This window comes from Lithobates pipiens, unplaced genomic scaffold, assembly GCF_037356315.1.
Source record: "Lithobates pipiens isolate NorthernLeopardFrog02 unplaced genomic scaffold, aLitPip1_a1.2 Scaffold_8, whole genome shotgun sequence".
NCBI classification, from domain to species: Eukaryota; Metazoa; Chordata; class Amphibia; order Anura; family Ranidae; genus Lithobates; species Lithobates pipiens.
In genome coordinates, this window is record NW_027507903.1 from 252044611 (window position 1) to 252058545 (window position 13935).

The following is a 13935-nucleotide window of genomic DNA, read 5'->3' on the forward strand; positions in this document are numbered from 1 at the left end:
TATATATATATATATATATATTTTTTTTTTTTTTTTTTTTTTTTTTTTTTTTAATTATTATTATTTTGTTCGCCTACTGATTATAGACCAGCAATCCCTGTCATATGGCATTACCAGGCTCTGAACTGTCTTTTTTTTTCTACTGCAGGTAAACCAATACAGATAACTTCAGAAAGTCCAACATGCTGGTGAACAAAACTGTGCTTTTTGTTCTCCTATCAATTAACTCCCTGTACCCTCTGCTGTGTAAACTGACTAGTTTGCAGTCCTAGCTCTTCCTTTCCCAGTCTGAATGATGTGTGAGGAACTAAGGAGGCTAAAGTATACTAAAGATAGACTGAGATATTAAAGTCCAAACTCTTGGCAGAAAAAAAAAACAAAAAACACACAAAAAAAAAAAAAAAAAAATAGTGGTCCCATGCAGTGGGGCTGTGCTGGCACTGCATCGGTCAACTGCTTTCTTTTCTAGGGATGAGAAGAAAGCCTGTACTCACCCGATCTATCAATCCACTGGAAAACAACGCATCCCCCCCCCCCTGGTCCATCAGTGGACTGTTCCTGGTGTATGGAGCCCGCTCTTTGCATGATGACATCAGGAACAGGCCACAATTCAAGACCCCTGGAGTGGCTTTTAACCCGTTTAGTGCAGGCACAAACCCCACAGCTTGGGAAAACGTTTTTTTGCCTGAAGATGGGCTTTAAATTCTAATAGTATGATCAAAATCTGTATTATAAAAAAGCAGTTAAAGTACTCCTATCCACATAGAACTATAAGAACTGCCATAACTGGCCTCTGAGGAAAATGCTGATTTGTGGCTATTATGCGGACTTTCTGCCTTTAAGGCCAGGTTCACATTGCTGCGATGCGGGAACGCCGCGAATCCGCGGCGTTTTCCCGCATCGCATTACTCCCGCCGGCAGTTCACACTGCCCTATGCGGACGGCTGGGGGTGTCAATGTTATGTTAATGACACCCCCAGATCCGTCGGCATATCGCAGTGCGATCTGCCGACTCGCACAGGAATCGGATCGCATGGTGTGAACCCCCATGCGATCCGATTCCGTTGCGGACCCAAAAAAGGGTCCCGTGCGAGTTTGCTGCGGGACCGCTGTGAGTTCAGCCATACTATCTGTATGGCTGAACTCGCAGCGCTACGGAGATCGGATGTGATTTGCTGTGCGAATCACATCCGGTTCTCCCCCCGCAGCGGTGTGAACCCAGCCTAATACTGATCTGTAGTTCTCTCCTAAGGCTTCATGTACACTGCAGCTGATAAACTGAAGTTTAGAAGCAGTTGGCCATTTTTGTTTTAGCAGCCTCTGAACTCTCCTCTATGTTATCTTATGTGTACTTGTACACTTAGTCGTTTATAGTAGTTTAGAAGAGGTTGAGGTTACAGGCATTTTTTTGAAAGCAGAAAAATTGCGCTGAGAACTGAAGTTTACCGGCACTTGAAACGCCAAATGCTTGTAACCGCGTGTAGTCTTGTCTAACTACGGGAAAACTGCATTTATAGGCGCTTTTAACCACTTCCCACCGGGAGGGCATACATGGAAACCCTCCCGTTTCAGTGCTTATACTGGGATGATGCCTGCACCTACAGACATTAACCCGGTATTGTTCTTTTCAGCAGGTGATTCCCTGCACCGTAACAATAGCGGCAGTTCAGCTGCTTGATTGTTCTTATGGTGCGGGAAATGGCTGGTTGAAAAGAACAATATCGGGTTGATGTCTATAGGTGCAGGCATCATCCCGGTTATGCAGATCTCTCCATAAAGAGGACCTGTCATATCCTATTCCTATCATGTTTACATCCTTTGTAATAGGAATAAACGTGATCAGAAAAAATTAAATAAATAAAATGTAAGGGGGGGGGGATTTTTTTGTCATGCTTATCGGAGCCGGTAATTATAACCACTTGGGTTATACACCACCTGAATGTTCAGGAGGACAACTGCAGATCAAATGCACCTGATGTTAAAAGCAATGGCCTTTGCAGACCAAAGCCTGTTGACACTGTGCCTAGTCCTGACTGTGGTAGTTATGGTTTACTGCTCCTAAGACCCCTTTCACATTGGGGAGTTTTGCAGGCGCTATAGCATTAAAAACAGCACCTTCAATCCACCCTAAAACAGCTGCTCCATTCATTCCAGCGTGAAAGCCCAAGGGCTTTCACACTGGAGCGTTGAGCTGGCAGGGCGTCAGAAAGTCCTGCCAGCAGCTTCTTTGGAGCGGTGAACTCACCGTTCCTTCCTATTGAAATCAATGGGGCAGTGCTGTCATACCGCCGGCAAAACGCCGCTGCAGGGGGCATTTTGGCGGTGGATTTAACCTTTTTCGGCCACTAGGAGGGGTGGCACAATGTGAAAGGGGTCTAAGACAAGCATTCTTTCTTGAACGGAGATGTTAGACAGGCTGATTCACACAGACTGGGATTAACAAACAATGGATGAACATGTAAAGGAAATTTGTAAGTTCTGTATATAATTGTATTCTACTTTGTTTGTATTGCACTGTACACACGGCACTAATAATATTTTCAGTGCATGTTTGCATTCTTTCGAGTCGTGATTAGAATTAACCTGCCTATGTTACACCCCTTGTTACTATAAACATACAATTGTAATATTAATTGATACCTACGTAATCATGTGTATATAAACCTTCAATTGCATCATAAGGCAGAAGAGTTATTTTGAAAGATGTGGAGTGTATCTTTTGTGTCTGTTCCCTACTGCAGTAGTTATTCATTTGGAACCACTAATCAATATGAGGATAGGAGTTGCCCATCTATAAAATTCCATGTCAAATAAACAGAGTCACACCTGAGATTATTCTTGAGTAAAATGAGCTATGTCAGTCTTTGAAGACTGTCTTTCACACTTACAAGTACAAGTACATGAACATGAACATGTAAGACATAGGTTTTTTTTTATCGGGGCAAGCTTCACATACTATAAAAAGAGGGAAGCCTTACCACAACAGTAGATGCAACATGAATTAAAACAATATTAAACCCAAAAGCAAATATTTAATATATCTCAGCTTACCAATTTTTACATGTGGTGGCTGTATTAGTTTTCTTTTTTTAGGCTCTCTTTCCTTTGTTTTTAACTGGCGTTTCATCTAGTAAGTTTATTTTTCAAAAAAAAAAAAAGTTTTCTTGCAGATGTAGCAGTTGGGGGAAGAGACAAACCATTTACTACTGACAGGGGGTGCTTACAACCATTAGCTTTTATTTATGTAAAACCTTTATTTCAAAAGGAAAAAAAAATGGTTTGTTGTAACTGCTGGAGTTCAGCTTAAATTTGTTAGTGTATCTAAATCTGCTAGTGCATCTAACACTTCCGTCCCCTCCAGATTAACAATGCTGCGGACCAAAGGTACCCCTGTGCTCCTTCATCCAGAGTAGAGGCACTATAATAATACAGGAGGTGTGATACTGGCCAGATCACCAGGTGAAAACAGAGGGGAATAAAGACTTAGAAAGGAAAAACAAACAATGCAGCCACTACATCTAATGATTAGTAAGACTTTGAATGGTAACCTACAATGTACACAGCATGTTTTTAAAGAAAATCTAAACTCAAAAACAAAACTGTAATATATTGCAGTTCTTATGTAGTGGCTGCATTTGTCTTATTTTTAATTTTTATCTGGTCATCCTGCAAATGACAATTTCCTGGCTTATGCATGTATTTATTTAACACAGGTACTTCTAGAGCGCCGTCAATTTATGCAGCGCCTTAAATATATTAACTATTCACAACAGTCCCTGCCATCAAGAAGCTTACAATATAAGGTCCCTAAACTCACATTCATACATACACATACTATGGCCAATTTAGACAGGAGCCAATTAACCTACTAGTATGTCTTTGGAGTGTGAGAGGAAACCAGAGAACCCGGAGGAAACCCACGCAGGTACAGGGGGAAGACGCACAACCGCGCAGGTAGTGCCATGGTTGGGAATCAAACCCTAGTGCTGCTAGGCAGAAGATCTAACCACTTAGCCACTGTGCTGGACTTCAAACATGTCTACTTTTTTCCATCTCCATTACATAGGGTATGATGCAATTAGTAGTTTACACAGCAAGAGAATGTCCTGTACAGCCACCACATCTAAGGACTAGTAAACTGCAATACAGAATATATTCTTTCTTGTTTTGGTTACAGTGCCGTGCAAAAGTATTCACATGACAGCCTTTAGTTCAATGTTTTTTTAATCTGAATTATATGTGATGGATCAGAACACAATAGTCTAAGTTGGTGAAGTAAAATTAGAAATATAGACCTAAAACTATTTTTCAGAAATAAAAAGAAATGATAATTGGCATGTGCGTATGTATTCACCCCTTTGTTATGAAGCCAATAAAAAGCTCTGGTGCAACCAATTACCTTCACAAATCACATAATTAGTGAAATGATGTCCAACTGTGTGCAATCTAAGTGTCACATGATCTGTCATTACATATACACACCTTTTTGAAAGGCCCCAGAGGCTGCAACACCTAAGCAAGAGGCACCACTAACCAAACACTGCCATGAAGACCAAAGAACTCTCCAAACACGTAAGGAACAATGTTGTTGAGAAGTACAAGTCAGGGTTAGGTTATAAAAAAAAAAAAATATCCAAATCTTTGATGATCCTTAGGAGCACCATCAAATCTATCATAACCAAATGGAAAGAACATGGCATAACAGCAAACCTGCCAAGAGATGGCCGCACACCAAAACTCACGGACTGGGCAAGGAGGGCATTAATCAGAGAGGCAACACAGTGACCTAAGGTAACCCGGGAGGAGTTGCAGAGTTCCACAGACTGGAGTATCTGCACATAGGAGGACAATAAGCCGTACGCTCCATAGAGTTGGGCTTTATGGCAGAGTGGCCAGAAGAAAGCCATTACTTTCAACAAAAAACAAAATGGCACGTTTTGAGTTTGCAAAAAGGCATGTGGGAGACTCCCAAAATGTATGGAGGAAGGTGCTCTGGTCTAAAATTGAACTTTTTGGCCAAAGAAAACGCTATGTCTGGCGCAAACCCAACACATCACATCACCCAAAGAACACCATCCCCACAGGGAAACATGGTGGTGGCAGCATCATGCTGTGGGGATGTTTTTCAGCAGTCGGGACTGAGAAACTGGTCGGAGTTGAGAGAAAGATGGATGGTGCTAAGCAAAACCTGTACCACTCTGTGTGTGATTTCAGGCTAGGACGGAAGTTCACCTTCCAGTAGCTCAATGACCCCAAACACACTGCTAAAGCAACACTTAAGTGGTTTAAGTGAAGTGTAAATGTGTTGGAGTGGCCTAGTCAAAGCCCAGACCTCAATCCAATAGAAAATCCGTGGTCAGACTTAAAGATTGCTGGTCACAAGAGCAAACCATCCAAATTGAAGGAGCCGGAGCAGTTTTGCAAGGAGAAATGGGCAAAAATCCCAGTGGTGGCAAGCTCAGAGATTTATCCAAAGCGACTTGGAGCTGTGATAGCCACAAAAGGTGGCTCTACAAAGTATGGACATTCTGTTATTTTGTCCTATTTGTTGTATGTTTCACAATAAAAATAAAAAACAAAACCTCTTCAGCGTTGTGGGCATGCTCTGTAAATTAAATAATGCAAATCCTCAAATAATCCATGATAATTCCAGGTTGTGAGGCAACAAAACATGAAAAATGCCAAGGGGGGGGGGGGGGTGAATACTTTTGCAAGGCACTGTACACTTTAAGTTAAAACAAGCCATGTAAAATAAAATACACAGAACTAAAATTAAAGTTCTAAAATAGAGGTAATAGCAAATATTCAACTTACCAACAAATGGACCCTTTCATCTTTTTTCTTTTGTGAAATAAAAGGGTTCCAGCTTTGCAAACAACCAAGCACTTTCTTGTATATGCCTGGCTAAAGACAGGAAAAAAAAAAAGAAGAGGAAAATCTTTATTGTGTTTATTATGTAACATAACACAATTATATATTTTCCTTGGAAAATTTCTGGTAAATATTACCGTACTATTATTTTACAACACTAACCCTGAAAACATTAGTCCTTCCCACCAACAAAACACAGGCTCACAACTCCATGGTCACAGTTCAATTACCTTGCTTAAAAAATGTTGTGAATTAAAGTGAAAAACTCTGGTTAAGAAAAAAAAAAAAAAAAAAAAAAAATCTATCCAAGAATGTGTACTTAAAAGGGGTTTTAAACCCTCCTGGTTTTTCACCTTAATTTCATTCTATGCATTAAGGTGAAAAACCTTCTGTAGTGCTGCAGCCCCCCCAGCCCCCCCCATTTTACTTACCTGAACGCTGTCATATCTTCCATCTGGGAATGAGCACACCAGCTCTAGCTGGTGTCTCATGTCCCAATTGGATATATTGATAGCAGCGTGTACTGCTGTCAATCAAATCCAATGACGCAGAGCCAGGGGGCAGGGACGAGTCCTGCATTCTGTGTGAATGGACACAGATGCAGTACTTGTGAGTGCCCCCGCACTCCACCATAGGAGAGCCTTCTCCAACGTGGGCACTCGATGAAGGGAGGAGCCACCAGCGCCGCTAAGGGACTCCAGAAGAAGAAGACTGGGGCCACTCTGTGCAAAACGAACTGCACAGAGGAGGCAAATACGATATGTTTGTTATTTAAAAAAAACAAAAAAACAACACAACGAAAACTAGGGTTTACAATCCCTTTAACCGCTTCAATGCAGGGCATTTCACCCCTTTACTGCCCAGATAAATTTTTAGTTTTCAGATCTGTCGCACCTTGAATGACAATTGCGTGGTCATGCAACAATGTACCCAAATAAAGTTTTTTTTTTCCTCCCCCACAAATGGAGCTTTCTTTTGGTGGTATTTGATCACCTCTGCGGTTTTTATTTTTTGCACTATAAACAAAAGAAGAGCGCCAATTTTGAAAAGAAAAAAAAAACAATTTATATATTTTTTGCGATAATAAATATCCCAATTTTAAAAAGTTTTTCTTCAGTTTAGGCCGATATGTGTTCTTCTACATATTTATGGTAAAAATAAATAAATAAGCAATCGCAATAAGCGTATATTAATTGGTTTGCGCAAAAGTTATAACGTCTACAAAATACAGGATAGATTTAGGGTAGTTCTTTTTTTTCACTAGTAATGGCGGCGATCTGTGTTTATTTTCGTGACTGTGACATTGCGACGGACATATCGGACACTTGACACATTTTTGAGACCACATTTATACAGCGATCAGTGCTATAAAAAATGAACTGATTATTGTGTAAATGTGACTGGCAGAGAAGGGGTTAACACTAGGCGGTGATCGAGGGGTTAATTATGTTTCCTAGGGAGTAATTCTAACTGTAAGGGGCAGGGACTCACAAGGGGAGGAGGCCGATCAGTGTTCATCTGTATTGGGAACACACCATCGGTCTCTTCCCTCTGACAGGACATGGATCTGTGTGTTTACACACACACACACACACACACACACACAGTCCTTCTGTGTTCACAGGCAATCGCGGGTGCCCGGCGGACATCGCGGGTCCCGAGCAAGCAGCAGGCATGCACGCCCCCTAGACAGCCAGGAAGCCCAGGACGTCATATGATGCCCGCCCAGGATGGGAGATCCCTCCTGCGGACGTCATATTACTATAGCCAGGCAATGATGCAGTTAAAGTGGTCCTAAAGGCTCCGGGGTTTTTACCTTCATGCATTCTATGCATGAAGATAAAAAACCTGTGTGCAGCAGTCCCCTTCAGCCCCCACCCAAACTTATCGGAGCTCGATCTAACGATGTGCATGAGAGCGTCTGCTCTCCCGGGTCTCTCCCTCCCTATTGGGAAAGCAGCAGAAGCCATTGGCTCTCACTACTGTCAACCACAGACAGTGAGCCAATGAGGAGAGAGCAGGAGAGGGGCTGAGCCACACTGTGTGCGTGAACAGACACACGCCTGCCTTCAAAGTGCCCTTATAACAAGTTAAAAGAAAAAGGGTTTGCCTTTGGAATCACGTTCAATCACTTCCTTCTCCTGCCCAGGACTACATGTCCCATGAGGCATTGCTTCTCACACATTCACTGACATGTATGAATGGTGTACTGAGCTGTATGAGTGTTGCACTAGATTTCCTAATCTGTAAACAAATAACGCATTCTGCATGCAGGTCAACTAATCGGCTGACCAACTAATCAATTATGAAAATAGTTGACAACTATTTTCATAATCGATTATGTAGATTAGTTGTTTCAGCCCTACATTAAAATAAAAACTTGAAGCCTCCAGGCAGGCAGAAAAAAAAAAAAAAATAGGCCATCAATAGTTATATAAATGTGTATTGATAAATGCAACTAGTGTATTGCAATGTCCTGTACAGTACTAAGACAGAAAGGGCGGCACTAGAAGACAATAAAGTGTGCTGTGCACACATGCATTTGAAAAAGGAACATGCTAACAGCAGGAGAGAGCAGAAAGATGCCAGTCTGCTCTGGCTCAATCATTGTCCAATCACAGGCTGTGGCAGAGGGGTGATCTCAGTAGAGAAAAGCCAGAATTGCCACCTGGCAGTGTGGTAGCGCTATAAATCTCATATGGAAAGCAAATCCTATACCCTATATTGTAACGTTGTATTTAGTTGTTTGCCTGGTTTTAAAGTAGGTATCTGTGTATAATAAACACACACACAAAAAAAAAAAAAAACATACATGTGAACTGTGCAATCTTACATAACATCTCCAGACATGGAAAATTAAAATGGTATCAAGCACACCTCTGCAGTTGTGTTGCCCTGTCCTCGACTCCCATTCTCGGAAAGACGCTCCTCTGGCGTCACCGCTGGACATATTTCAAAATCTGTGTGTCCCAAATCTTGCAGATACTGGTACAGTGGTGAATTCTGAAATAAACAAGTTGATTGGCAAGTGACAGTTCAATATGCAGCAGAAAACCCGCATCCTGGTGAAATTACAGTATAGAAATAAAGGCATAAAGAAAACATTATTCCTTTACCAGCCAACAATCCTTGAACTTTCCTGGATTAGGCCAACACATACAAATGCATACTTTTCTATCTGCTGTAAAAATGCAGACATTATTTAATCGTTGGCCCCTCCGTATTAAAAAAAAAAAAAAATGAAAAAAAAAAAAAAGAATGTCTTGTCTGTGCCAAGCATTTTTAGGGTCCGCTATATACCACGGAATTACAAATCAAAATGCATAATCTATTGCTTTCATCTTGCCTTGAGCTGGCTACTTAGAACTTCTGATTAAGTTAATGAAGTGTTAAAATGTTATTAAAATATTTCACTGCACCAGATGTCACAAAGGTTTCAGACTGCCAAATAGTATGCCACTTGGCACTCTAAACCTGAACTGTTTTTAGAATACATTTTAGTGAATGACATTCTTTGGGACAAAAATAACACAAGAACATTACAGTGGAAATCCCCCCAACAGAGGAAAGACAGGAACAGTTTTTGGAAATGTGTATCCATGCCACAGCTGCTATATCTGTGCTGCACCTTAGAATAAATATATATATATATTTTTATAAAAAAAAAAAAAAAACACAGTGAGGGTTGGAACCTCTGCCAGGCAATAATTGCTGTCTATGTCCACCCTGATAGCTTTACATTTCCTGTCCAACTTCCTGGCAACTACAAAAGACTTAAAGTGGTTTTAAAGGCTGAAGGTATTTCTTTACCTTAATGGGCTGAAACAACTAATAAACAATCGATTCTAACTGATAATGGAAATTGTTGACGGCTATTTTTATAATCAATTAGTTCTGGGGTGTCAAACTCAATTTCACAGCAGTCAGCATTAGCTTTTTGGTTGCTCTCAAATGGCTGGTTGTATCGCAGAGACTATATAAATGCCAACCCAAACCCCCATCCCGCCCACCTCCGAACCGCATCAAACAGTGGGCAATAAATACCAGGAGTACGTTATGTCCAGAGTTCAGGGGTGTTCTACGTACAGAGTGCAGAGTTCAGGTCTGCCACATGCACAGAGCGCAGGGGTGCCCTATGCACAGAGAGCAGGGTTAAGGAGTGTGCTACATACAGAGCACAAGCTTTAGGGATGTGCTTTGCACAGTGTGCAGGGTTCAGGTCTCTTTCACAGGCTGTCTACATCTCACTTCAACCTCTCCTCAGCTCTGACAACTCTCCCCCACCTCTTCACACATCTCCCTCCACAGCCTTCTTCCCCTCCCCAAAATCTTCCTCATATCTCACCTATGCTGCCCAGCTCTAGTACCTACCAGCAATAAATATATGTGGCTCTGCCTCTCTCCCTTGTAGGGAGATCAATGGTCGGCATCTGTGCGTCCGGGCACAGATGGGGATCACAGTGCAGCTTAACACATAATGCCCTATTCCACACTGCACCTCTATCTCCCTTGTCCCTGCTATAAGGGCAGGGCAGACAGCAAGAAGAAAGCTGTCCTTGTAAAAACACAGAAATCTTCTACGTTTACAAGTGAAAGTGGTATGTGGGGAGCAGAGGGTGAGAGCCTGAGGTGGTGAAACAGAGTTCCACCACAAGCTGGCTATAAAAAAGCCATGAGTGAAGGGGCCACATTAAAAGGCCTAGGGTGCCGGATTCAGCCTGCGGGCTTTGTGTTTGACACATGTAGATTAGTTGTCCTGCATATCAGGATCAATACAGTTCAGCACACATACAGCTAGCTCAGTATATCATCAATACATGTCAGTATACACAGCGCAAACACATACAGTACTTGTGAATGTTTGAGGTGCAATGCCTCATGGGACATGTAGTCCTGGACAGGAGAAGGCATTGATTCTAAAAGGCAGAAGGTTTTTACCTCACTACAGGGGCATTCTATACTATACTTTGTGTATTGTTATAGGAGCACTATGAAGCCAGGAAGAGCCAGAAGAGGAAGCTATGGGCTGCTCTGTGCAAAACCATTACACAGAGCAGGTGTAATGGTTGACTTTTTTTAAGTTAACATTTACAAAGCACTTGAAGCCCAGGTGCACACCGAGCTGCGGGAATGAAGCAGCTGAACTCGCACGATTTCACTCCCGCATGTCAGTCCTGATTCAGAGACATCTGTGCGGGTTTCTGCACAGATGCCAATGAAAATCGTGGCCTGAAATCGCAAAAAGTGTACAGAAACTACTTTTTGAAATCGGTGCAGTGTCGCAGATGTGGCATCGCACCGATTAGGACAGTGCCATTGATGCCGATTTGACATGTCAAATCGCATGTCAAAACGCTCCAGTGTGAACCTGGGTTCTGTGCAGGGAAAATCAGTATTTGAACTCAGAGAAGGTGGAGGCTGATAGGCTAGAAGTAATAGAAGGCATTGTTATTACATTTAAAGTAAAAGTTTACCAGTATTGTGCAGTATATTTAAAATGATTATATACATTCAAAAAGTCTCACCTTTATTACTACTTTAATATAAAAGATTTATTTATATTTAGCTCTCACACTCTGCATGTGTGTTTTTGATGCGTTTTTCCCCTCATTTTAACTTTTTTTTTTTTCTTTGCTGTAATGCGTTTTTGGTGGGTTTTTGATGCTTTCCAGTACAGTAAAAAATGTAGTATGTTCATTATTTTTGACTGCACTGTAACAGACTGCACTTATGTGAACTATACCACTGCAAACCATATAACCTACTGTCCATGCATTTCTGATGACGAAAAACAAAAAACACACTGGAGTGCATCTGGTGTGAACTGGCCCTAAAGCCACCCATAGATGGAGCGATTCGCTTTCCTGCAATGGCTGCAGAAAAGAAATCACTAGATTCCCCCATCAACGCAGTCAGTGTTGATGGGGGGGGGGTTCCTTTCTACAAAGCTATTGTGCTCGGGAGAAAATACAGTAATTATTGCTAGCGGAAATGGCCGTTGGCAATAATCGCATGAAAAATCTGACAGGCTTTTTCATGTACCAAAGCTGTTCAATCAACTTGGGTATAATCAACTTGCCCATACATGGTTCAAATCTCGGCCGCTTCCTGCTGAACCAGCTGAGATTCGAACTATGGCTGGCTTAAGGATTTACAATCACTTTAAGGCTGGGTTCACACCGCTGCGGCTCGGAGAACCGGATGTGATTCGCACCGCACTGCAATGCAAATCACATCCGATCTCTGTGCGATGCGAGTTCAGCCATACAGATAGTATCGCTGAATTCGCATCGCACCCGCCGCAAACTCGCACGGGACCCTTTTTTTGGTCCGCAGCAGAATCGGATCGCATGGGTGTTCACACCATGCGATCCGATTCCTGTCCGAGTTTGCAGATCACACTGCGATATGCAAACTGATCTGGGGGTGTCATTAACATTTCACTGACACTCCCAGCAGGCATGCGATGCGGGAAAACGCAGCGGATTTGCGGCGTTCCCGCATCGCTCCGGTGTGAACCCAGCCTAAAAGGAAGTGCAAATACTTCATCATTGCACAGTTTTAGCTGTACACAAGTTACATTTTAATAAATTTGCATACTTTACATATAAAAAACACCTTTGAGATTCTGAATATACAGTAGATTAAAACAACAAAAGAACCATTCTACAATGATTTCTATTTAGGAAAAAATGGGCACATAAAATAGACTTTTTTTCTGCTGTCACTCTTATGTTTCTATACATACTGTATGTCCATTTATGCACCTGCAATCTTTTACACAAGGCACATGTACAGGGGTTAGATAAAAAAAATGGAATCACCAGGTAAAAACAAAATTTTAACCCAATCTAGTGTTGGACTGCCATACATACAAGACGGCCTGAATTCTCCTGGGAATTGACAAATATAAGTCTTGGATGGTGGATAATGGAATCCGATACTACTCTTCATGCAAAAAAATAGTTCCAGTTCTTGCAGAAATGCGGAAAAGGAGCCCAAAACTTCTCCAAAATTGACCAAAGTGGCTTTATGATATTGAGGCGAATGTAGCACTCAGGGTAGGTGCGAGACTTTGTCTGCATGACCATGATTTGACAACGCCAGCTGTGTGAATCACTATTATCGTCTTGGTAAATGACGTCGTGTTCAGGAAACAATGTCACCACCTTGAGGTTGGCCAACATTTGTACAAAAATCGCTGGCAGTGACTCTATCTTTCAAGGTTGTTGACGGGGCCTGTAGAATATCAAGACATGGCTGCCTAAACCATGCTTGCACCTCCACCATGCTTTACTGTTGGCACAAGACAGTCCTGGTTGTAAGCTTGGGACAGTGTTCGCCACATGCCAACACGTCTGGTGGTTGGGAACAATGTGAAGCTTGATTCATCTGACAATATTACAGTCTTCCATTGATTGATAGTCCATGATTTATGGGTGTTTCACTACTCTCTCATCTTTTAAACATGAATATCAGTCATACACTACTCCATATTACTAGCAGCACATACAATGATGAAAGTAAGGCTTTCCACCTGTTAGCTAGGTTTCTCATCACACAACAAAAGCCGAAGAATGGGAGGAAAGGGGGGGGGGGGGGGGAAATCCGTTTTAAGCCCCCCCCCGTTCCCTCATGGGATGGTTGCGGTAGGAGTTTCAAGCCGGTAGGGGTTTCTTGGTAGGTGAAAAAAGGTCATCTTATTGGGAATGTTCTGGAAGTTCTGGGGGGTCCTCTATGATAGATCATTTAAGGTAACCTGACCCCCAGAACATTCTAGAAATTCTCAGAACCCCTATTTAAGCAGGAGGCTGAGTGGGGTCCCTGCCAGTCGCCAGAGGGATATTTGAAGAGCGTCCCACTGATTTTGTTTACAGTTTTAACCACTTCCATACCACAGGCCGTTGCAACGTCCTCAGCTTTCAGTGGAGATATCTGAATGATGCCTCCAGCTACAGGCATCATCCAGATGTTTTTTTTTTTTTGTTTTTTTTTTTAAGAGCCGGCAATTCAGAGCACAATAAGAATGATCATAGTGGCTGTTCAGCCGCTAGATCAGGGGTC

General features: G+C 42.1%; 1 protein-coding gene across 3 annotated transcripts in view; it reads right to left on the bottom strand.

Moving 5' to 3' along the window:
* The window catches only part of VEZT (vezatin, adherens junctions transmembrane protein), a 57456-nt gene that overhangs the window by 32968 nt on the left and 10553 nt on the right, over positions 1 to 13935 (bottom strand). For 2 of the 3 annotated variants that reach the window (XM_077470265.1, XM_077470264.1), the window contains exons 2-3: positions 8749 to 8874; positions 5815 to 5904 (exon numbers count right to left, since the gene is read on the bottom strand). In XM_077470265.1, coding sequence (XP_077326391.1) covers positions 5815 to 5904; positions 8749 to 8874 — 216 coding nt within the window. The remainder of the gene's footprint in view (positions 1 to 5814; positions 5905 to 8748; positions 8875 to 13935) is intronic. The other variant, XM_077470266.1, reaches the window with a different exon arrangement.